Source organism: Amblyraja radiata, chromosome 32 (assembly GCF_010909765.2).
Source record: "Amblyraja radiata isolate CabotCenter1 chromosome 32, sAmbRad1.1.pri, whole genome shotgun sequence".
NCBI lineage: Eukaryota > Metazoa > Chordata > Chondrichthyes > Rajiformes > Rajidae > Amblyraja > Amblyraja radiata.
Window position 1 is genome coordinate 9060659 of NC_045987.1, and position 26012 is coordinate 9086670.

The 26012-nt window shown below is 45.3% G+C and overlaps 1 protein-coding gene across 4 annotated transcripts in view; it reads left to right on the forward strand.

The window, feature by feature from the left end:
* Window positions 1-26012, forward strand: part of lamc3 (laminin subunit gamma 3) — a 101724-nt gene that overhangs the window by 30986 nt on the left and 44726 nt on the right. For all 4 annotated transcript variants that reach the window (XM_033049259.1, XM_033049260.1, XM_033049261.1 and 1 more), the window contains exons 2-4: window positions 11155-11459; window positions 18798-18928; window positions 25674-25840. In XM_033049259.1, the coding sequence (XP_032905150.1) occupies window positions 11155-11459; window positions 18798-18928; window positions 25674-25840 (603 nt within the window). The remainder of the gene's footprint in view (window positions 1-11154; window positions 11460-18797; window positions 18929-25673; window positions 25841-26012) is intronic.

Genomic DNA, 26012 nt, shown 5'->3' on the forward strand with positions numbered 1-26012 from the left:
ACAGGGGTTTCTGCGGCAACAGACGGGAATCAAGGATGGTGCGTTGTTTCCCTGGTGCCAGGATCCACGGTGTCATGCACCATTGCAGGGCATCCTAAACAGTGAAGGTGAGCAGCCAGAAGTGGTCGTGCATGTCGGCACAAATGACGTCAGGAAGAAAGAGATTCTTTTTTTTAATATATTTTTTTATTAAAGGTAATCAATTACAATGCTTCAAACAACTTTATATCAAATTAATTCAATTTGCATTAAGTAAAACACTAGTAATACTTATCTACTATTTTTTTAGAAATAATGATAGAGAAAGAATAGAACAGTTATAAATCATTAAGAGAGTGATTAAATAATAATTTGATTATATATAAGAAAGAAAAGAGAAACGAAAAAAAAAAAAAAAAAAAATTTTTAGTAACCACAATATGTATTATTAATAACACTACTACAAGTGATAGTATCAATAAAGGCATATATGTTAATTCCAATATAAAAATGAATTATTCTCACCAAATCCCGCAGGGTGCACGCCGAGCTGTGTTGCCAAGAACAGCTACTTCTCTAAATACTGTATATATGGAGACCATATCTGTTCAAAAGAATTATACTTGTCCAATAGGACAAATCTAATTCTTTCCAGATGTAACGTCTCCATCATCTCTGTTGCCCACATTTTGGTTGTGGGGGATAATGTTCCCTTCCAAAATTTCAATATGATTTTTTTCCCAATTATCAAACAGTAATCAAAGAAAGAGATTCTGCAGCGTGATTTTAGAGAGCTCGGAAGAAGGCTGAAAAGCAGGACCTCCAGGGTGGTTATCTCCAGTTTGCTTCCAGTTTCTCGTTCTGGTGAGGGCAGGAACAGGGAGATAGGGTTTCTGAATGTGTGGCTGAGGAGCTGGTGCAGGTGGCAGGGATTTAGGTTCTTAGACTACTGGGATCTGTTTTGGGGTAAGGGTGAATTGTACAAAAGGGACGGGTTGCACCTTAACAGGCAGGTCTGCCACTGCTACACTGGTGGGTTTAAACTAAGTAGTGGGGGGGGGGGGGGGGGGGGGGGAATTGGAAATACAAGGATGGAGTTAAAGGGAAAGAGACTATAGGAAAAGTTAAGAAAGACAGACACCAGAATTAATGGGAAATTAATAGAATTAAAGCTCACGAAGGGATAGAGTATGGCCAAGTGAAATAGGAATCAATGTGAAAGGTGAGGTGAGTAATGGATTAAAAGTATTATATATGAATGCGCGAAGTATGAGAAATAAAGTGGATGAGCTTGAGGCTCAGTTAGAAATTGGTAGATATGATATTGCGGGGATTACAAAGACATGGCTGCAGGAAGATTGGGAAAGGATCCCAGCAGGAATGACGTTGGAACAGCAATGGGAGGAATTTCTGGGCATAATCCAGAAGATGCAGGATCATTTCATTCCAAAGAGGAAGAAAGAGGGAGTAAGGGGAGTAAGAGGAGTAAGAGGCAACTGTGGCTGACAAGGGAAGTTAGGGATGGAAGAAAACTAATAGAAAAGGTGTATAACATAGCAAAGAGTAGCGGGAGGCCAGAGGATTAGGAAATCCTTAAAGATAGCGGAGTGAGGGGATATGGGGAAAAGGCAGGAACGGGGTACTGATTGGGGATGATCAGCCATGATCACATTGAATGCCGGTGCTGGCTCGAAGGGCCGAATGGCCTACTCCTGCACCTATTGTCTATTGAAACTTTCAAAGTCCAACAGAAGGTAACAAAAAGGGAAATGCGGGGTGAAAAGGTGAAGTACGAGGGTAAGCTGGCCAAGAATATAAAGAAGGATAGTAAAAGCTTCTTTAGGTATGTTAAGAGAAAAAGATTTGTAAAGACAAATGTGGGTCCCTTGAAGGCAGAAACAGGTGAAATTATTATGGGGAACAAGGAAATGGCAGAAGAGTTGAACAGGTACTTTGGTTCGGTCTTCACTAAGGAAGACACAAACAATCTCCCAGATGTACTAGAGGATCTAGGGAGCCGGAGGAACTGAAATAAATTTGCATTAGATGAGAAATAGTATTGGGTAGACTGATGGGACTGGAGGCTGATAAATCCCCAGGGCCTGATGGTCTGCATCCCAGGGTACTCAAGGAGGTGGCTCTAGAAATCAAGGACGCATTTGTGATCATTTTCCAATGTTCTATAGATTCAGGATCAGTTCCTGTGTATTGGAGGGTAGCTAATGTTATCCCACTTTTCAAGAAAGGAACGAGAGAGAAAATGGGGAATTATAGACCAGTTAACCTGACATCGGTTGTGGGGAAGATGCTGGAGTCAATTATTAAAGAAGGAATAACGGCAAATTTGGATAGCATTAAAAGGATTAGTCCAAGTCAGCATGGATTTATGAAGGGGAAATCCTGCTTGACTAATCTTCTGGAATTTTTTGAGGATGTGTCAAGTGAAATGGATGAAGGAGAACCAGTGGATGTAGTGTATCTGGACTTTCAGAAAGCCTTTGATAAGGTCCCACAGAGGAGATTAGTGGGCAAAATTAGAGCACATGGTATTTGGGGGTAGGGTATTGACATGGATAGGGAATTTGTTGGCAGACAGGAATAAATGAGTCCCACATAGGAATAAATGGAGTGACGCAAGGCTCGGTGCTGGGGCCGCAACTATTTACAATATATATTAATGATTTAAATGATGGAAGTAAAAGTAACACGGGCAAATTTGCAGATGACACAAAACTGGGTGACATTGTGAACTGCGAAGAGGATGCTAGGAGGTTGCAGGGTGACTTGGACAGGTTGAGTGAGTGGGCAGATGCATGGCAGATGCAGTATAATGTAGATAAATGTAAGGTTATCCACTTTGGTGGTAAGAACAAGGAGGCAGATTATTATATCAATGGTGTCAGATTAGGAAAAAGGGAAGTGCAATGAGACCTGGGTGACCTTGTACACCAGTCACTGAAAGTAAACATGCAGGTACAGCAGGCAGTAAAGAAAGCTAATGCCATGTTGGCCTTCATAACGAGAAGATTTGAGTATACTCAAGAGGTTCTTCTACAGTTGTACAGGGCCCTGGTAAGACCACATCTACAGTTTTGGTCTCCTAATTTGAGGAAGGACATCCTTGCTATTGAGGCAGTGCAGCGTAGGTTCACAAGGTTAATCCCCGGGATGGCGGGACTGTCATATGAGGAAAGAGTGGAACGACTGGACTTGTATTCACTGGAATTTAGAAGGATGAGGGGGTTCTTGCAGAAACATATAAAATTATAAAAGGACTGGACAAGCTAGATGCAGGAAAAATGTTCCCAATGTTGAGGGAGTCCAGAACCAGGGGGCCACAGTCTAAGAATAAAGGGGAGGCCATTTAAAACTGAGATGAAAAAAACTTTTTCACCCAGAGAGTTGTGAATTTGTGGAATTCTCTGCCACAGAAGGCAGTAATGGCCAATTCACTGGATGAATTTTAAGGAGAGTTAGATAGAGCTCTAGGGGCTAGCGGAATCAAGGGATATGGGGAGATGGCAGGCATGGGTTACTGATTGTAGATGATCAGCCATGATCACAATGAATGGCGGTGCTGGCTCGAAGGGCCAAATGGCCTCCTCCTGTACCTATTTTCTATGTCTATGTTTTCTATGAATACTAGTTCATTGCAGCACGTGCTTTATATTAGTAACGGATAAAGTCAAGGTCAAATCAGAAGTGAAAGACCTTCATCGGAGGAGGAGAATTTTGATGAAAAAAGATCTGGCTAGGACAACCAGATAGTGTCGGGTAAAATTGAAATGCACCCACGGTGACTTTTAAAGAGCAGATGTATCACACACATTCTAGGATGTTCCCAAAAGGGGAAAGATGCAAACCAAAGCCAGTGCTCCATGGATGAAAAGAAAGATAGAGGATATGATGAATCAAACAAAACCTAAAGCAAATGACACATGTCAGATGAATAATTCAAGTGAGATGCAGACTGAATACAATGAGGAAATGAAAAGGTAAAACAAGCAAGGCAAAGAGACGATAGCAAAAGTACAGTTTCTGTAACAAAGAATGCAAAATATTCACAGTGGTGCTGCGGTCGAGTTGCTGCCTGACAGCGCCAGAGACTCAGGTTCGACCCTGACTACAGAAGCTTATCTGTACGGAGTTTGTATGTTCTCCCCGCAACCTGCTTGGGTTCTCCCCCGGATCTCCAGTTTCCTTCCACATTCCAAAGACGTATCGGTTGTAGGCTAAGAAATGCAACACCTGTCCCTTCACCTCCCCCCTCGACTCCATTCAAGGTCCCAAGCAGTCGTTCCAGGTGCGACAAAGGTTCACCTGTATCTCCTCCAACCTCATCTACTGCATCCGCTGCTCTAGATGTCAGCTGATTTACATCGGTGAGACCAAGCGTAGGTTGGGCGACCGTTTCGCCGAACACCTCCGCTCAGTCCGCAATAACCTACCTGACCTCCCGGTGGCTCAGCACTTCAACTCCCCCTCCCATTCCCAATCCGACCTCTCTGTCCTGGGTCTCCTCCATTGCCAGAGTGAGCAACAGCGGAAATTGGAGGAACAGCACCTCATATTCCGTCTGGGGACCTTGCGTCCTTATGGCATTAACATTGAATTCTCCCAATTTGGCTAGCCCTTGCTGTCTCCTCCCCTTCCTTAACCCTCTAGCTGTCTCCTCCCACCCTCCCATCCGCCCGCCCTCGGGCTCCTCCTCCTCCTCCCCTTTTCCTTCTTTCTTTCCCCCCCCCCACCCCCCATCAGTCTGAAGAAGGGTTTTGGCCCGAAACGTCGCCTATTTCCTTCGCTCCATAGATGCTGCTGCACCCGCTGAGTTTCCCCAGCAATTTTGTGTACCTTCGGTTGTAGGCTAATTGGCTTGGTATAATTGTAAATTGTCCCTAGTGTGTCCCTAGTGGAAGTGTGCCTGGTCGGCACAGTGACTCCTCCACATTCCTCACTGCGATCGAAGGTGCTCTCCTCGCTGGTCGGCCTGGACTCAGAGGGCTGAAGGACCTGATTCCACGCTGTATCTCTTAACTAAACTAGTACTATTCTTCTGAAGCATGGTAGACATCGGTGTTCTGCTTCGGTTCCTCACAATCACCACTTTTTTGGTATTTGTTACTGACCGGCTACGATCGTACAAGGTAGAAATTTAAAAAATGCAGATAATACCAAACTTTGATGGGAGAAGGACAGGAACAGACAACAAAAGGGCGAAGGTATGTTGGCAGATTGGTCGCAGGTGATGTCGCAGGTGAAATTTAATAGGGAGAAGATTGAAGTGATACATTTTAGCAGAAAGAGGATATTAAAAAATGTGGACTAGTCGGCATAATTCCAAAGATATGAAGTAACAAAGGGACCTGGGTGTACATGAGCATACATCTTTGAATGTAGCATGACTGGTTGAGAGAGTGGCTAGTGAAAGATGTGACGCCTTCTGGTATATCAATGGAAGCACAGGGTTCAACACTGTATGTTGAGTCTTTACAAAACCCAGGTCGGAGTTTTATCCATTTCTGAATGGTTCAAGGACCAGTGGACACATTTGTAGATGGACACAAAAAGCTGGAATAACAGTGGAACAAGCAGCATCTCTGGAGAGAAGGAAAGGGTGACGTTTCCCATTCCTTCTCTCGAAACATCACCCATTCCTTCTCTCCAGAGATGCTGCCTGTCCCGCTGAGTTACTCCAGATTTTTGTGTCTATCTTTGGTATAAACCAGCATCTGCGGTTCCTTCCGACACATTTGTAGAGATGGGTAAATGATACTGAGTTGTAAATAATTTTTTTTTTAAAATATATGAAATGTGTTAAAATTCAGAACTCACTTGCTGCAGGGATGATGGACGGAACTAATGAGGTTTTTTTGAAAGGGAGAAACACGGAACTGCAGATGCTGGTTTACAAAAAAACCCCACAAAATACTGCAGCAAGCCAGGCGGTATTTCTGGAGAACATGTTGAGAACTGAGTTACTCCAGCACTTTGTGTTTTTCTTTCAAAAGAGAATTGAATGGGCACTGAAAAGTGAATAGCAGATCTGTGGGGAAAGCAGGAGAATGAGGCAGATGGAGTTGCTCTTCAAATAGCTGGCATGGACTCAAAGGGCTATGAGGCTTTTAATGCCATAACAGGTAGTGTGTCGAGCCTGGCTCTGGTTCAGATTAGAAACCAAGAGTTGACAGGCTAAATGGTAGGTGAACAGTGGGCTGTCTTTCAGAACAAGATGGTTTTGGTGCAGCTGAAGCACCTACCAATGAGGTGCAAATGAATAACAAATCCAGTTCTGCCTGAATAACAAAATGTCAACAGTAGAAGGCAAAAGCAAGGAAAAAGACAGCATATGCCGTGGTGGGTTGTAAATACAAGAGAATTACAGGGGAGGTGGAAATTAACAACCCCAATGAGGGCCAGTGTGTGGAACTAGGCAATTGCTGGAGTAGAACCAACGCAGATGTGATGGGTCGAATGGCCTTCTTTGGGGTTGTAACTGTTGTATGATTTTGCGATTTGACGATGTTTCACTTGTTTAAACATAGTACCGAGTTCCACTAGCACTCACACTGACATATTGCATTTACAATTAAATAAGCAAACTGTGTAGGAGGTTTGGATAGACCGACTGTGCCAAAAATATTCTGAGAATTCTATCTGGAATTGTGCCTTTTGAAATTTTAAACACAAAGTAAATAAAACTTACACCCACGTCTATTAAACCACATCTGTTGCTGTCTGGACTCTGAAGATCAGTGTGGTGGCCCTCTGACTGTCTGGGCTGCGGTCCCCCCTGACTCTGTGGCCAGTGGTCAACTGATCATCTGCTCATTTCCTTCACCTTGCTTTCTTTGATTGCTGCTGTGCTGTTATTAATATTAATTTGGGAACCTTTCTTATTTGATCAGAATATCCCTGTCCAATTAATAATAAAAAGGTTATGATGGAGCAACAGTTGTATTTTAAGTTTTAAGGCTGTCAGTCGAGCTGTTAGAATCAACAGGATTAAATTAAAACACATAGTGCTGGTGCAATTCAGCGGGTCAGGCAGCATCTGTGGAGGGAATGGGTAGGTGATGCTTCGAGTTGGGGCCCTTCTCCAGATTAATTAGATGAAGAATCACTGCCCTCGGGGTCTAGCATTTTTTTCTCTGCCCTGAATGACTGATCCCTTGCTCTGATACCGGTCCCCCAGTTCCAGACATTTTCCAGACATTTACTTTACTTTAGAGATACAGTGCGGAAACAGGTCCTTCAGTCCACCGAGTCTACGCTGACCAGCAATCACCCAATACACGAGAACTATCCTACACATTAGAGCCAATCTTACAATTTTACCAAAGCCAATTAACCTACGAACCTGTACATCTTGTACAGTGTGGGATTAAACCGGAGCACCCGGAGAAAACCCATGCGGTCACGGGAAGAATGTACAAACTCCGTACAGACAGCACCTGTAGTCGGATCGAACCGGTGTCTCAGGCGTTGTAAGGCAGCAACTCTACCACCTGCGCCTATTTTTCAGAGGAGTTACAACCCTGTCAAGATCAATAAAAATGTTGTACAATTCAATGGGATCACTACTCATTGATCTAAACCCTGCTGAGTATTGGCAAGTGCACTTAATCTCTTTTCATATGACAAACTCACCTTCCCGGGAATCAATTTTGTAAGTCTTTGCTGCACTCTCTTTCACAAGTATTTCTTATGTCCATTAGTGTTAAGAGCAGAATTAGGCAATTCGGCCCATCAAGTCTACTCTGCCATTCAATCGTAGCATCTATCTTTCCCTCTTAACCCTATTCTCCTGCCTTCTCCCCATAACCCCTGATACCCGCACTAATCAAGAATCTATCTATATCTGCCTTAAAATATCCATTGACTTGGCTTCCACAGCCTTCTCTGGCCATGAATTCCACAGATTCACCACCGTCTGACGAAATAAATTCTTCCACAACTCATTCCTAAAGGAACGTCCTTTAATTCTGAGGCTGTGACCTCTGATCCGAGACTCTCCCACTCGTGGAAATATCCTCTCCTCGTCCACCCTATCCAAGCCTTTCACTATTCAGTAAGTTTCAATGTGGTCTCCCCCCTCATCCTTCTAAACTCCAGTGCCGTCAAACACTCATCATATGTTAACCCACTAATTCCTGCGATCATTCACGTGAACCTCCTCAGGACCCTCTCCAGCGCCAGCACATCCTTCCTCAGATTTCGGGCTTGATATCTTGGCTAAGGATAACATGGAACTGCGGACATTCCTGTGGTGGTCTGCGAGGACCCTTTGTTGTAAAGGTTCAGGGTGACGTTGACTTTGGCAGTCTCAAAGAGACAGTTTCTTGCCTTTGTGTGAGTCTCGTGTTGCTCCAGTAGAAAGCTTAGCGTGAGAACGCCTTGCTTGGTAACGTGAAGGTCGTCCCTTGGTGAGCTTTGTGGAGCAACACTGCAGACCTTCTACTCAGTTGGGCACCCCAGCTGCTCCGGCTCTCTTTCTTGCTGCCCCTCTCAGTTTCCACCCCAAGGCAGATTTATCACCCACCCACGAAGGGTGCAGCTTGTTGTCGAGGTCACTAACGTAAGAGACAACAAGTTTCTAAGCTGCAGTTTGCACTTCTGATCAAACACACGAGTACACTGTCCAACAGCTGGAAGTGATCATCCACCCGCTGATTCATGACTGATCCCTTTAAACGGTGCTGGGGATGCAAATGTCCAGCCAGTTGTGGGATTCTGCGACGGCCCAACTTGGAACAGGGTTCTGCCGGTTCCTTGCCCTGAGTGGAATGAGTAATGTAGCGAAAAACAAACTGCTAGATAAATTCAGCAGGTCACGCAGAATCTGTGGAGACAACAGGAGAGTCCATGCTTAGGATTGAGAGCCTGTTTCAGGACTGAGAGAGAAGACGGCCAGTACTCAGACATGAGAGGGAGGGGTGAGGTAGGTGATAAATGGAAGCAGATGTGGAGGCATTATCATCCCCTCCTACCATCTGTCTCTCCTTATCATTTATTTTTTATACACTGGCTATCATCCCTCTCTACTCTCAATCTTTCACTCCCAATGCAGGGTGTTGGGTCTGTATTCGTACCCAGGTGGTGGCTCTCCGACTCAGGACCCTGCGGAGGTACATCTACTCGGACTACCCTCCTAAATGGCACGTGCTGGCGACGTATTTTTTACGCCAGGGGCGCTGCCTTCAGGAGGGCTCACGGCTCCCATTAGCGGGCATGAGTCGACGCGCTAGTTGGGAGTTGCCTGGCTTTTACCGTGACCTCTTGAAGGCCAGGAATTTGGTCACCTTCAGCCAGGGCCCTACTCCTCAGGGGGAGGGGGGTGTCGTGGCTGTGATGGTGGGTGTTGAGGAGAGACGTGTGCATGGAACGATTCCGGACGAGCTTGCCCCCGTTCAGTCGGAATTGTTCATAGGGCCCACGGCCCGGGTCCCTCCCCGAGAGCCGGCCCCATGCAACATGAGCCGCCTTTCCGAGATGCCCAGCGTGCCGTTCTGTGACGCGGAGAGGCGCGTACTGTACAGGCTGCTCCTGCACACTCTCCACTTCCTCGCCCTCGTCTTTCGTCCAGACACACCCTGGCGGTCCGTGTTACCACCTGACGAGGGGAGCGGTCCCCAGTGGAGGTCTATCTACAAGGGAGTCCTCCCCCTTTACACCGGGGACCTGGGGTGGAGAGTTGCACAGAGCCGTGGCCTGTAATAGGTATTTGAGCCGGTTCACGGACTCTTCCCCTGCTTGTCATTTCTGCGGTGAGGAAGAGACCGTGTTCCATGTGTACATAGAGTGTGAGAGGTTGCAGCCACTGTTCGAATATCTGAAAGGGCTGCTCCTCAAGTTTTGACTACATTTTAGTCCAACGCTATTAATTTATGGGCACCACCGGGGGGAAGGATGGGAGGGGGGAGTGGGTCTCCCTGTCGGTCTGCTCCTGGGCCTGGCCAAGATGGCCATTCGCGGGTCCAGGCAGCGGGCAGTCGATGGCCACACACCGGTTGCCTGCCTGCCCCTTTTCCGGGGTTACGTCCGAGCTCGCGTGTCCCTAGAAAAGGAACACGCGGTGTCCATGGGGACTGTGGAGGTCTTCTGTGCACGCTGGTCACCACAGGAGGTTGAATATATTATCGATAAGAATGTTAATATTTTAATTTGATAATTTTGTTTAAGTGTTAAGAGGGAACACGTGGTGTCCATGGGGACTTTGGAGGCTTTCCATGAATACTGGTCGCCGTTGAAGGTCGAGTGTTTTGTTGATAAACGGAACACTCGACCTTCAACGGCCATTCGTGGGTCCAGTTGACGTTGACGTTATTAATTTGACGATCATTTGTTTGTAAACTGTCAGCATAGGCAGTCTTTGATTGTGTTAATACTCTATGTTTATTTTTATTTTTTGAATAAAAGTAGTTTCATCATTTAAAAAAAAAAAAAAATGCAGGGTGTTGATCCAGAACATGGATCATCCCTTTGTCTCCACAGATGCTGTTTGACCCACTGAGTTCATCTCGCAGTTTGTTTTTCGCTCCAGCTTCCATCGTCTCCAGGTATTTATAGAGTAGAACACAGAGTGCTGGAGTAGCTCAGCGGGTCAGGCAGCATCTCTGCAGTACGTAGATAGGTGGTTTGGGTTGGGTTCCTTCCTCAGGTCTGATTCCAGCATCTGCAGTTCCTTGTGTCTACACGTATTAACAGAGCCTATTTGCCATTGCAGAAAGGCACTAGATCCTTCACCTGAAAATAATCAAACTAAAAATGATGTAAGCTCATTTGGGGTTTATAGCTCTGTCAAGGTTTAGGGAATAATTCCAGAGCTGAGGGCCTATCCATCCAAAGGGCACGGCTGTCAATGCTGAGCAATGAAAGTGAGTGTTGCCCAAGTGGCTGAATTTGAGGAGTGCGAATACCTGGGTCATTTGTTGGCCTACAGTTGGTTGCAGAGTTTGTGAATGAGGAAGGCAAAGGAAGGATTTGACATGAGGTGAAGTGTTTAAATATCCATCATTTTAAATTCTTCTGAGCCTGTCTCCTCCCATCAACACAAAGCTGGCTGCTGTGCCCAGGCAGTGCATCGCCAAAGACTGGCCACAACAAAAGTTGTGTCGTTTACAAATGTTACCAAGCAGAGGTACAAGTTTTTTTTTCTTCTCTTCTTTTTTATTATAGGAAAGTCATTTGAGATCACCTACATCCGACTGAAGTTTCACACCAGCAGACCGGAGAGCTTTTCCATCTATAAGAGGACGAGGGAGGATGCCCCGTGGATTCCCTACCAGTATTACAGTGCTTCATGCCGTCAAACCTACCGCACGACGGCCGGGACCTTTCTCCGCCCCGAGGATGAAGAGCGGTTAGCATTCTGCACCGAGGAGTACAGCGACATCTCCCCTCTGACCGGAGGGAACGTGGCCTTCTCCACCTTGGAAGGGAGACCCAGCGCTTACAGTTTTGACACCAGCCCCGTGCTGCAGGTAACGTATATCCTTGATCACAAGGGAGATTTCTGCTGTAAAATTTCTTGCTAACTTAAGTGTTGGCTGTGGCTTGATGGGAAACGCGTTCATGTCCCATTCAAGACATCTCGGTCCTGTTATCCTGGCTAACACTAAATGAGGTTGACCTGACTAAATGAGTGCTGAAGGAACCACAGCATTGTTGGCTCTGCAGACTGTTATGTGAGACATTAAACCACCAAGCAGATACAAAAGATCTCACAGTGAAATAACGAAGATAAACCTCTTCCCATTGACAAAATGTATCCTTCCACAAAAGGGAGGAAACAACCTCATAATTTATCACCTTTAGGCTTGTTATGTGGAAATTGGTTGCCATGTTTCCACCATTACAACACATAAAAAGGGCTTCATTGGCTCTATATTTTTTTGGATTTGAAAGAAAAGCAAGTCTTTTACTTTTTCCTGCAGACTGCACACTAGGCTATGAGGAAACAACAACACTGGCGATTGGGGCAGCTGTTATTTTGAGAGGCCATTGTCAGCATCATGCACTCCTTGCTTGCTAATGATGTCATTGATCGAAGTATACTTCTCTGTAGATACTGCAACTTACAGGAGAGGCACAGCAGGGATGCAGAGTCAAACTTGTTCAACATTGTTCAATTGAATACTGCCAATAGTATAAGTTTGCTATGGATGCGTGTGGGCAGGCACACAGGCGCAGAGACAGATTTTTTGTAAGAGAGAGTCGATGGGTTGATTTCCCCTGACTGACCCTTTCACCCTTAATAAAGCAGCATTGGAACAGCATCCTGTAAAGCACACTATAAGCCCTCTCATTTCCTCTGCCTCTCTGATTGAAGTTTGCCAATTAAAGGGAGATTCAGGGTAATTCTTCCTGCAGACTTGTGTGGGAATTGTTTTCGAGATTGCCTCAAGATACGGCTCCCACATTAAGGCTCTTTGCCCAAGATGAGATGCTGATTACTTTTAAAGACATACTTCAGACAGGAGCGCTGGCTGGTAATTAAGGTCAGGGTTTCTCACTGCCTCTTGACCTTCCCCTACTTAAAAATCACAGCACTGGCTCCCTTCCAGAACTTGGACGACCAGTAACATAGAAACATAGAGAATAAGTGCAGGAGTAGGCCATTCAGCCCTTCGAGCCTGCACCGCCATTCAATATGATCATGGCTGATCATCCAACTCAGTATCCTGTACCTGCCTTCTCTCCATACCCCCTGATCCCTTTAGCCACAAGGGCCACATCTAGCTCCCTCTTAAATATAGCCAATGAACTGGCCTCAACTACCTTCTGTGGCTGATCAGTCAGGGATGACCGCACACTCCTCTCCACATCTGCCGCTCCAATTACTTAATGACAAACGTGGGTAAATTGTGAAAGATAACCAGGCATGGTATTTCCTCCAGTGCCACAGTGTTTGTGACGGAGGGAATTGTATCGCCAGCACTGTGCTGTGCTCCAGAATGTGGGAAACTAGCTTCCTGGTGATGGGTAACTTGTGATGTCTAAACCTAGAGCAACACCGAGCAATGCTCCCTCACCGTTGAAGGGACAGTGCAATTGATTGATTGCTTTTCTTACATCTGAGCTACCAAGTATCTGATGTGTGATCAATTCCCGCGCGTAATCCAGTCTGAGACTCCCAGTGCCAGAACTGGCCATGTCTTGCAAATGCTGCCCTTAACCTGAGGCTAAACCTGCCCTTCTTGGTGGTTGTAAATTAACATATGGTCAGTGCATCATGAAAATGCACGAGAGCTCTCCCTAAAGTCAAATGGCCATCCATTCCTATGTTTAAGAAAGAACTGCAGATGCTGATAAATCGAAAGTAGACATCTCTGGAAAAAAAGGAACAGGTGATGTGTTTCGGGTCTGAAGAAGGGTCGTGACCCGAAACATCACCTATTCCTTTCTCCAGAGATGCTCCCTGTCCCGTTGAGATACTCCAGCATTTTGTGTCTATCTTCTTACTAAACTAGATTGTTGGTCATTAGCACATTTAAGCTAGCAAAACCTAGCTGGGCATAAATTGGCTGCCACGTTTCCTACATTATATCGGTAGATCAGTGGTTATGAAGTGCTTTGGAACTTACTGCTTTCTGAAATATCCTTTATCCTTCTTATTACGTCTTGTCTCTCCCTATCACTGCCATCTTTCCCAGCACTATAATTCTCTTAGACAGTCTTGTTCTCTAACTGTGGCCTTTAGCTCCCCCTTGAATTTAATCACTGTTCCATTGGCAGCTGTGCCTTCCGCTACTTCAACCCATGTACACAAAAGTCTTTTGAGGAGAGGTCCAAATAAAGTATCCTAATCATTTCTCACATGGGATGTTTAATTTTAGCCTCACGTAAATATATTTTAATATTTCTACTCATGTACATAAGACATGATCAAAATTCTGTGGACTCACTGGGTTCTGGATCCTAGCTGTTCAGCTTGGGGATATTCACCGTTTTACTAATGAAACACTTCGTTGCAACGTGTACTTGTTAAGATGTGTTTTTTACTCTAATTTTTTTCAATGCTTCTTTTCCAGTTTCTCTCGTTACCTCTTCCACAATTTGTGTTTTGGCGCTTGTTCATATATTTATACTTCATTCATTAATCATTTCACAGTTGGGAATAAATTGACCTCTATTTCACATATTTGCAATTATAAATGGGGAAAACAAACTCTGCAAAGGCCAGTGAAATGCGAAACACTTCCAAGGAAAGAAGTGTCTGTCTTCCTCTTTTCAGGTTTCACCGTCACAAGAATACGAGAAAACAGGACCAGGTGTACCCACTTGCCCCTGAACCCTGCCCCTTCATTCAATATGATCATTGTTGAAGATAAACACAAATAGAAATTGGAGTGGCATGGGCTAAATGCAGGCAGTGGGACTAGCCCAAATGCCAACACAAAATGCTGGAGTAACTCAGCGGGCCATGCAGCATCTCTGGAGAGAAGGAATGGGTGACGTTTCGGGTCGAGACCCTTCTTCAGACCATGGCTGATCTCTGCTACCCCCAACTCTTCATCTCTGCCAGTTCCCCATAACCCTCAATCCCTTGATTTTTCAAATATTTATCTTTCTCCAGCTGAAATAATATCTAATGATCTGACCTCCGCCACCCTTGGGAGCAGAGAATTCCAGAGAGTCATTATCCCCCGAGAGAAGAAATATCGACAAACCTCTGTTTGAAATGACCGGCCCCTTATTTTAGTATTTAACAAGGAACTGCAGATGCTGGAAAATCGAAGGTACATAAAAATGCTGGAGAAACTCAGCGGGTGCAGCAGCATCTATGGAGCGAAGGAAATAGGCAACGTTTCGGCCCGAAACGTTGCCTATTTCCTTCGCTCCATAGATGCTGCTGCACCCGCTGAGTTTCTCCAGCATTTTTGTGTACCCTTATTTTAATAGCTTTGGTCCCTTGTTTGTGATTCACACTTGGAAAACATCTCAACATCTGCCATGTCAAGCCTCTTTGAATAAGGCCATCACTCATTCTATTAAACTCCAAGGAATATAGATTCAAATTGTCCAACCTCTCTTGAAAGGACAACCATCTCATCCGAGGAATTAACCTGGTGAATCTTCTTTGGACTGCCTTTAATGTCACTATACCCTTTTTTGATAAGGGGACTAAAACTGTGCATGTTATTCCATGCGTGACCATACCAACCGCCTGGGTAATTGAAACTATTCTTAATCTCCAGCCCTTTTGTAATACAACCAACAGATTGATGGCTGCCTTATCTACTTGCCGGATCTGCCAGCCAACTTGTTGTGATTCATGTACGAAGAACCGAGATCCCTCTGAATGTTGCACATTTGCAGTCTCTCTCCATGTAGATAATAATCCACTATCTGGTTCGTTTTACTGATATCTATGTGATATAATTTTTGATCTATGTTAACACACTTCCTCCAGTATCTTGACCTCCTAATTTATGCACTGGGCACTTGCCAAATGCTTTTTTGAAATCTAAATACCGTTACATCTGCAGGTTCTCCCTCCATCAACTTTTCTTCGCGCATCTTCAAAGAAACTACAGTCACAGCCCCCTATATAATTTATATGTGCTGAAAGTTATCTACAAGTGCAGGCATTAATTTTTATGAACCAGAACATGTTTTCAAGTTAAAGGCAGATTTTCTGAAAGGGAAAGGAAATAGTTCAAGAAATTTGCTAATCTGCCTTGTTTCATTTTAGTTTCGTCACGTCAGGCCACCAAGAGACCAGTTCGCTTTTTCTCGGTTCCGGATACTGAATAAATCAAAACTTCCAGAATTTCTGTTTACCTCAGATTCAATTTTAATTGTCATTGTCAGTGTACAGTACAGAGACAACGAAATGCATTTAGCATCTCCCTGGAAGAGCGACATAGCAAATGATTTGAATAAATAATAATAAGTGATAATAAGTGTCCAGGGGGTGGGGGGGTGATTGGCAGTCACCGAGGTACGTTGTTGAGTAGAGTGACAGCCGCCGGGAAGAAGCTGTTCCTGGACCTGCTGGTTCGGCAACGGAGAGACCTGTAGCGCCTCCCGGATGGTAGGAGGGTAAACAGTCCATGGTTGGGGTGAGAGCAGTCCTTGGCGATGCTGAGCGCCCTCCGCAGACAACGCTTGCTTTGGACAGACTCTGTTTGTGTTTGTGTTACCTGTTTGTGTTGTGTCCATAATATCCCCGCTGGACTTGGTCTGGTCATCTCAGCCATATTTACAGGTTAATTACCGTGGTGTTCGAAATCTCAAATAAAACAAAAGATAACAAGAGAATGGAAAGACTGGCTGCCTCTATGGAGAGAGAACTTTTCAGGCTTGGACCCTATGCTGAAAGATCATCAATCTGCTTGCCTGACACGCTTACCAAATTTAAAATAAAAAGATGTCACTGATTGTGGTCCAGAGAGTCTGTTTATAAATTGACGGAGGAGTAGGAGATTCACACTTGTGTAAAAATATACTATTGGAACTTACCCAAAACAAGACACCTTACCCCATTTAGATGGAGCAAACCCCTCATTGCAATGTTGGAGGCTCCATGGTGGAATGGCCGTTCGTTGTACATTCCCTGTCAAATCTCCAGAAACGCCTCCCGAAACAGTGCAACCTCTGTTTTTCCTTCAAGATGTGCCTGAAAACCCACCACACTGGCCAATCATTTCGACATCTGTTCCAGTGTTTATGTTTTGCGATTCTGAACATTTTTCTTTGATGTTGTTCCTCTGTAGTGCCTTGGGATGTTTTGCTACATTGAAGGCACTGTATAGATGATTGCTTTTGTTACGTTACGAGAAGAATGTTGTGTGGCCTTGCGATCTGGCTTAGTCTGATGCCCCTTCCCTCCAACCTGCCCATGCCAGTGGCAAATACTCAAAATGAAACTGAAGAACTTGGAATCTTCCTCTTTTCTTCTGAATACAGCAACTCTGCTTTTCTTATTAGCCGTTTTTTTAGTGAGAGACCATTTACTGTCAGATGTCTTGTACTTATAATTCACCTCATCGGGGTTTGGCTTTGCTACACCACAGTGATGGGCACAACTCTGGGGGGTTTTATTGTATGAGCTTTATTTTAGTTTAGTTTAGAGATACAGCAGGGAAAAAGGCCCTTCGGCCCGCCGGGTCCATGCTGACCTGTGATCCCCGTACACTAGCACCATCCTACATTCTAGTGCCAATATACAATTTTTACCGAAGCCAATTAACGTACAAACCTGTACGTCTTTGGTGTGTGGGAGGAAACTGGGGCAACTGAGGAAAACCCATGCAGTCACAGGGAGAACGAACAAACTCCGTACAGACAGCACCTGTAGTCAGGATTGAACCGGGGCCTCTGGCGCGGTAAGGCAGCAACTCTAACACTGCGCCACCGTAGCTCCTTTCCCCCCCACTTGTTCACCCTTTACAATAGCATTAAGGCCAATCGTGAAACAAGTATGCAGAATCGAACTTCCGTCTTCCCTCGGATTTTTTCACACCTTACCCATCCTTATCTCTGTATCTACCTCTCCCCTGACTCTGTCTGAAGAAGGGTCTCGACCCGAAACGTCACCCATTCCTTCTCTCCAGAGATGCTGCCTGTCCCGCCGAGCTACTCCAGCATTTTGTGTCTGTCTTTCATGCAGAATCGCATCATTTTTGCTTGTTCTGTCCTTTTGAGTACGTTTATAACTTACAAGCACTTTTAGTTCCATCATTACTTTTTATAGACCCATTGTCCATTAACCTATCATCCCTGGCAACAAGAGGCAGTCACAGAAGGTCAGCTTGTTTGTGTCCCGTGAGTGAACTTAAAGTTGGACACGAGGTTGTGCCCTGCTCTTCTGGCCTCGTGCAATAAATACTTCACGTCATGATTTGTTTTCATTGGCTGTGTAGTGGTTACACAGTGTACTGAATCTTTCTGGGAGGATCAGACAGTCTGAGTGCTTCTGCAGGTCACGGTACTGCCTGTCCATCATTCATGCTGATGAGCATCAACCTGATCCCCATCCTCACGGGACCACGGTTTGTCAGTCGTTGCCCACCACTAGCCCACCCTCTGCACTTCAGTCAACACCCCTGAAACAACAGGCAGCATGCATGGAAGCATCCATTCATAAGATGCGTACCGATCGCGGGGAAACTCAGCCCATTACTGCCCGCACATCTGGAAACAGCTGCCTCTCCTACACTCCCTCTTCTGCCCACTCTCTCCTCCATCTCTCCTAGCCCCCACTCTCCCAGCCACCTTATCTCCCTCTCTTCTCCCCCTCATTCTTTCTTCACACTCTTTCCCTCCCCCACTCCTCTCCTTCTCCCCCTCCCTTGTCCTCCAACCTGCTCACGTATCCCCCTCCTACTACCCATCTCCAACCTCCATTCCTATCCACCTCTCCTACCCCTTCATGCCCCCATTTCCAACTACCACTCCAAAACCCTCGCCTACCTCCCCTCTCCAAACCTTCACTCCAACTCTCTCTCCAATCCACCCTTTCATCTCTTCTGCAACCCCTCTGCTCACTCCCTCTGCTCACTCCCTCTGTTCACTCCCTCTGCTCACTCCCTCTGCTCACTCCCTCTGCTCACTCCCTCTGCTCACTCCCTCTGCTCACTCCCTCTGCTCACTCCCTCTGCTCACTCCCTCTGCTCACTCCCTCTCCTACGTAACCTCTACAATCCCCCCTCCAACATCCCCAATCATGGCTCCCTCCTTTCCTACCCTGCCCCTCCTTCAACCCTGACCCCTCCTCCTCCTTGCACCCCCCTCGTCCGTCTTGCAGTACCCTCCCCCCACTCCCAATCCTTCCTGCCTTTACTTTCTGACCAGGTGTGTTTGTTTCATTGCAGGAATGGGTGACGGCCACTGATCTGCTCATCTCCTTAAACCGACTGAACACCTTTGGCGACGATCTCTTCAAGGATCCCCAGGTCCTGCGCTCCTATTATTATGCCATATCTGATCTGTCTGTGGGAGGCAGGTAATTATCCATTGCCCCTTCAGCCATTTCTCCACAGTGCGTTGATCTAATATTCAGGTTGGTTGAATGATCTAAACTGAGCGTCTTCCTTACAACGAAGATGGACCCAAAATGTTGGAGAAACTCAGTGGGACAGCCAGCATCTCTGCCTGTTCCGCTGGAGCTACTCCAGCATTTTTGTGGCTATCTTTTAGGTGTCCTTGAGACTCTTGAAAGGCGCCCATAAATAAAATTTATTATTATTATTATTATTATCTTCAGTTTAAACCAGCATCTGCAGCTTCTTCCTACATGTCTTCCTTGCAACATCAGCTCATCCACTTGTCAATCCAAGAGGCTAATCTATTAGCAAGGTCAGTGATGTTTTCTGCGGAAAGAGGAAGCTGGGGACTGCCTGATGTTTGATGTGAGGTTATGGGAGTGTTTATTAGGGCAGGCATTTGCGATGGTGGGGAACTGTTAGTCTGCGACCATAAATATAAGATGATCATCAATAAGGCCAAGAGAGAGTTCAGGAGGAACTCCGTCAATGGAGCGTGGAACTCATCACCATCCTGAATAAAAATCTTGACTGACTTTAAATCTGGATAATTACAGGGATAATGCACTTTAACAGGCTCTTCATTCCTATTTCCCATCCAACTTCTATCAATTATCGTTATATATATGACTTAGACGTAAAGGTAAATAGGTTGGTTAGTAGGTTTGCAGGTGACAAGAGTGGTGGGGCCGCAGACTGTGAGGAAGGTTGTCAAAGTGTACAACGGGTTATAGACCAGTCACACAAATGGGTGGAGCAATGGCAGTCCGAGCAAGTCTAAGGGTTGCAGCTTGGGAGGTCAAATGTAAGGGTGAAATATACAATTAATGGCATGATCCCTAGCAGCATTGATGTGCAGAGGGTTCAAAGATTCAAGATCCAAGTCCATAGCTCCATGAATGTGGCAACACAAGTAGATAGAGTGGTAAAGAAAGGATATGGTATGCTTGGTCTCATAGGTCAGGGTATAAGAGTCAGGAAGTCATGATGCAGCTATATAAGACTTTGGTTATGCCGCATTTGGAGTATTGCATGCAGTTATGGTTGCCCCAGTACAAGAAGGATGAAGGCTTTGGAAAGGGTGCAGAGGATATGTACCAGAATGATGCCTGGATTAGCGGGCATTAGCCACAGGAAGAGGGTGGACAGACTTGGATTGTGTACTCTGCAGAGCTGGAGGTTGCAGAGAAATCTGAGTGATGTATATAAAATTATCAGAGGCATAGATAGGGAATACAGTCAGAATCTTTTTCCGTGGATTGAAAAATCAAATGCTAGCGGGCATCCCTTTAAGGTGAGGGAGGCAGTAAAGGGGAGATGTTCAGGGCAAGATTTTTGCACTGAAGGTGGTGAGTGCCTGGAATGCGTTGCTGGGGATGGTGGTTGAGGCAGATATGATAGTGCATTTAAGAGCCTTTTGGATAGGCGTATGAATATTTAGGGAATGGAGGGATGTGGATTATGTGCATCGGATAAGAACTGGCCTTGGTATCCTGCTGGGAACAGACATTGTGAGCCGAAGGGCCTATTCTGTATTCTCTCTTCAATGTCATCTTGGGATGGTACCTTGCAAGCTACCTTGCATCTTCCTTATATTTGGAGATAATATTCTCGTGAGTAGAGGCTCAAGGCTTCCAGAACAAGGGGTCACAGTTTAAGGATAAGGGGGAAGTCTTTTAGGACCGAGATGAGGAAATCATTTTTCACACAGGGAGTGGTGAATCTCTGGAACTCTCTGCCACAGAAGGTAGTTGAGGCCAGTTCATTGGCTATATTTAAGAGGGAGTTAGATGTGGCCCTTGTGGCTAAAGGGATCAGGGGGTATGGAGAGAAGGCAGGTACAGGATACTGAGTTGGATGATCAGCCATGATCATATTGAATGGCAGTGCAGGCTCGAAGGGCCGAATGGCCTACTCCTGCACCTATTTTCTATGTTTCTAAGACTGTTGGAAGATGCCGTCCAGGTATTTTGACCAGTTTCTACTGAACAAGGCTGGCTTGATGTATCAACTGGAAGTTGCTAAATGATGAATGGACATCTGGCAACCGCTCATCTGTCCAAATGAGAAGCAGATGTAAGAGAGGAACATGTGGAAAGCAATTATAACCAGAAGGCCAGCTCGTTCTGGATACTTGGAGGGATAGTCATCCATTCTTTTGTAATCTGCCTTTCATGCTCGCTCTGCTTTTCAACACATGCTCTCATTCTACCTCTACATTGTTTGCCTCCCTCTGTCCTTCATTCTCAATGTTGCTCCTTCTTCACTGTGTTGCTCGACTCTCTTATCTCTTGCTTTCTTTTTGTCTAATTCTGTCTTTCTGTGTCAAAGTTCGTTCCTTTGTCTTTGCCTTTATTTTTTCTCCTTTTTCCTTCACTCTTTCCCTCCCAACCCACTCTCTCTTCCACTTCCTCTCTCTTTCTTTCCCATTCCTACTTTCTTGGTCTCAGACAGACAGACAGACATATTTACCACATCAAACCATTCTGTGATCCAATCTGCCGCCACAAACATCCTTTAACGCCTCCACCCCCTCGGCTGCAGGCAGTGGAATAAACAAAACAGATTAAATCCCAGGCCAGGCCCATAAATCTGACTGAAGCAGAGAGGATGGTGAGGTGAGTACATGATTTTAGAATTTAGAAGATTGAGGGGGGATCTTATAGAAACTTACAAAATTCTTAAGGGGTTGGACAGGCTAGATGCAGGAAGATTGTTCCCGATGTTGGGGAAGTCCAGAACAAGGGGTCACAGTTTAAGGATAAGGGGGAAATCTTTTAGGACCGAGATGAGGAAAACATTTTTCACACAGAGAGTGGTGAATCTCTGGAATTCTCAGCCACATAAGGTAGTTGAGGCTAGTTTATTGGCTATATTTAAGAGGGAGTTAGATGTGGCTAAAGAGATCAGGGGGTATGGAGGGAAGGCAGGTACAGGATACTGAGTTGGATGATCAGCCATGATCATATTGAATGGCGGTGCAGGCTCGAAGGGCCGAATGGCCTACTCCTGCACCTATTTTCTATGTTTCTATGATGGCGGAGTGAGGGGCTGCGGATTAATCTGGCTGAATTGAAGTGAGAACAGCTGATCCGGGTTCTGCATTGCAGGCCGTGTTACGGTTAGATATACTGCTCATAGCCCAGTCCACCTCAGATGAGAAGTTGGCGATTGTTGTCATGGCAACTGTGAGCCCCTGGTGAAATGTCCAGGTGCTACTGAAAAGGCCCCAGTACTTCCGCTATGATCTATCTCACTGGCCAAGATACTCAAAAACAATTCTTCTATTCTTGCTCCTTTTGACTTTTGCCTCTCAAAATGTACCCCTTGAGAAACATGCTTTTCTCTTAGTACAGGGTAGTTACAATTTCACAAGGTTTTCCTGTCAAATGCCACCTCTGGGTGAAATCGGTCTGTTCACTATTTTGGTACATCGTGCGTGGATGTGTTGGCCATGGCTGAGTGCCGATTGTTCACTCAGTAGGCTGTGGCTTCAACTTTCAGTTCACAGATTTGAGCACTAAAATCTTTTTTTTTATTAAAAAACTATATTTTATTCATAAAAGACAGAAAAAAAAATGGAATCAAAATCTTTACATTCATTGTCCCATCAAATCAATACATTCATTGGAGACAAGATATAACTCGTACTGTAATCTTGAACAAAACACAAAATGCTTGTGGAACTCAGCAGGTCAGGCAGCATCTGTGGACGGAATAGATGGATGACATTTTGGGTTGGGACCCTTCTTTGGGGGTAAGAAAGGTCCTGATCTGACTCATTGCCTGTCCATTCCCTCTTCAGATGCTGGCTAACCCGCTGAGTTCCTCCAGCACTTTGTGTTTTGCTTCATTGTACTTGAGCGTAAAAATCTAGGCTGACACTTATGGTCACTGAGAGAGTTCTACCTTATCAGGAGTACGGATTTGTGAATTAGACATTGTGGAGGCTTCATCTGCCCCTCTGTTGGATGTAAAAGACCACCTGGTCACTATGTAGAAGAAGAGCGATGGAAATCTCGCAGTATACAGTATATTCCTGAAACAACGTCGCTCAAAAACACCAACTTGTATCTTTACTTTCCAGAATCCTGCTGGTCCACGCTGAGTATAAAGTGCTCTGTGATATCTGAGGTTGGAAAAAATGCTATAATAAGTGAAGGTCCTTTTCAACAAAGGACAGCGTATTATAAAGCTGGCCTCTTCTGTACGTCACTACCAAATAGTTTTCATATATCAAAGGGTCAGCTTGATTGCAGGACAGCTGTGGAACATCTGGTTCTTGGAAGCCTGAACTGAAGTTTGAAATGTCTTCCGTTTATGAGTGTTGGAGCCTTTCCATCCTTGCTCTGAATCATGCAACCTGTCGTTCTCTGGCCTGTCAAAAGTTCCTGGTTTTGCTCTCCCCATTTTATTTTCCGTGTAGCCCTTACGAGGATAATGAGGCAAAATTAACATCGCTTCTTGAGGGTGGGTTCTCAGAGGTTGTACAGGAAATCATAGGAACTGAGATGTGAAGAGTTTTGGGGGTGTCAGGAATAGGAGGTCATTCACTCATTTAAACAGAGAGGGAGAAAGTGATGTGGATGGCAGAGCTGGTAGAGCTGCTGCCTCACAGCGCGAGAGACCCAGCCTCGATCCTGCCCTTGGGTGGTCTGTGTGGAGTTTTCACGTTTTCCCTGTAACCTCGTGGATTTCCTCTGGATGCTCTGGCTTCCTCCCACATACAAAAGACGTGTGGGTTAGTAGGCCAATTGGCCTCTGTAAAATGCCTCCCAATTGTGTAGCGAGTGTATGAGAATCGATTTCAATCAATCAATTTGCTCCAGTAGGAAGTTTGCCGCATTTGGATTAAGTACCAGCCGCCTATACCTGGCCCATGTCTCCTCCTTCCTCCTGACCAGGGCCTCAATTTCTCTCATCAACCAGAGTTCCTTGCTCCTACCTCCCTTTGCTCTTCACTCTAATAGGAAGATGCAAACCTTGAACTCTCATCATCGCTGATTTAAAAACATCCCACTTTCAATCACAATCACAATAATACTTTATTAGCCAAGTATGTTTTGCTGAATATAGTGTTACTGGTAAGAGAAAGTGCAGATAAAAAAAGTGCAGGGGCTAAAAGAGGTAGAATGGGAGATCAAGAATTCAATATCAAGGTTCAAGGTCTTTTATTGTCACGTGTACCAATTGAGGTACAGTGAGATTCAATTTACCATACAGCCATATTAAGACACGCAACTACATAAAAGTTAACATACTGTTCCACCACAGTGGATTCCCCACATTCCTCACTGTGATGGAAGGCAATAAAGTCCAATTTTCTTCCCTCTTTATTTTCCCGTGGTCGGGACAGTCAAACCATCCGAGTCGGGGCAATGGAAGCTCCCGCAGCCAGCGGTTCAAGCCCCTGCGTCAGGGCGATCGAAACTCTCACGTCGGGGCTTCCAAAGCTTGGAGCTCCCAAAGTCGGTCTCTAACCAGAGACTGTGAGCTCCACGATGTTAAGTCTGCAGGCTCCCGCGGCTGGAGCTTCCAAAGTCAATCTCCAGCAGAGGCACCAGCTCCTCGATGTTAGGCCGCAGTGTGGACGGAGATACGATACGGAAAAAATTTGCATCTCCGTCGAGGTAAGAGATTTTAAATAGTTTCTCCCAACCCCCCACCCCCACATAAAACAAGCTAAAGAACAAAAAACATACATTTAAAACATACTATAAAACAAGTTCAAGAAGGAACTGCAGATGCTGGAAAATCGAAGGTAGACAAAAATGCTGGAGAAACTCAGCGGGTGCGACAGCATCCATGGAGCGAAGGAAATAGGCAACTTTTCGGGCCGAAACCCTTCTTCAGACGAAGGGTCTCGACCCGAAACGTTCCTATTTCCTTTGCTCCATAGATGCTGCCACACCCGCTGAGTTTCTCCAGCATTTTTGTCTAACTATAAAACAACAAAGAAGGAATGGACGAGACAGATTGTTGGCAAGGCAACCGATATGGTATTGGGAGAGATGATCAGTCATAATCATTTTGAATGACGGGCTCAAGGTACTGATTGTCCTTTACCTTCTCTAACTTTTCCTTGAGATATGACAATTTCTCCATTTACCAATGGATGTAAACGATTAACTGGAGCAGCACTCACTCCCAGTGCATTACTGGGGGAACACCACACTGTCCAGGGGTCTGAATGCCATCTAAAGTGAACATGATAGATCCTAAGGAACTGTTTTGATTAATACCACAGGCTGCCATTGTCCTGAAGATCATGTACCCTCAACTAGCATCATTAAAAATCACCTTCCTTGTTCATTTATCTCACAAGACAGAGAGGAGATGCAGAGATTTGGAAATAGGAACGAATATAAAAAAAATAGAGATGAAGCGATAAAGGGACGGTGGGTAATAAAGTGTAGGAAGGAACTGCAGATGCTAGTTCACACCGAAGATTGACACAATTGCTGGAGTAGCTCAGCGGGACAGACAGGCGACCATTGCCATTATATAGAAACATTATATAGAGAAGGAATAGGAGATGTCCCATCTTCTTCAGACTGAGGGGATACATTTATCACATTATTTGTTTGTAGGACCAGATGATATTGTAATTATTTATCCAGCATTAAACATGGACTACACTAATATGGCAATAAAATGCTAAGGCAGAAAAAACAAAAACGTCTTTTTCTCTGCTTGTGTTTGCAGGTGCAAGTGTAATGGCCATGCCAGTGAGTGCGTAACCAATGACCAGGGCAGGCTTGTGTGTGATTGTCAGCACAACACGACCGGCGTGGACTGTGACAAGTGTCGTCCGTTTTTCCACGACAGACCTTGGTCACGTGGATCATCACAGACTGCGAATGAGTGTCTGCGTAAGTGTCTGAGGAACAGACAATCTGAGTGTAGTCCGAGGGTTTAAACTTGTCTCCTCTTTGGGATGGGGGGAAGGCAGGCGCGGGTTACTGATTGTGGATGATCAGCCATGATCACAATGAATGGCGGTGCTGGCACGCAGGGCCGAATGGCCTCCTCCTGCACCTAATT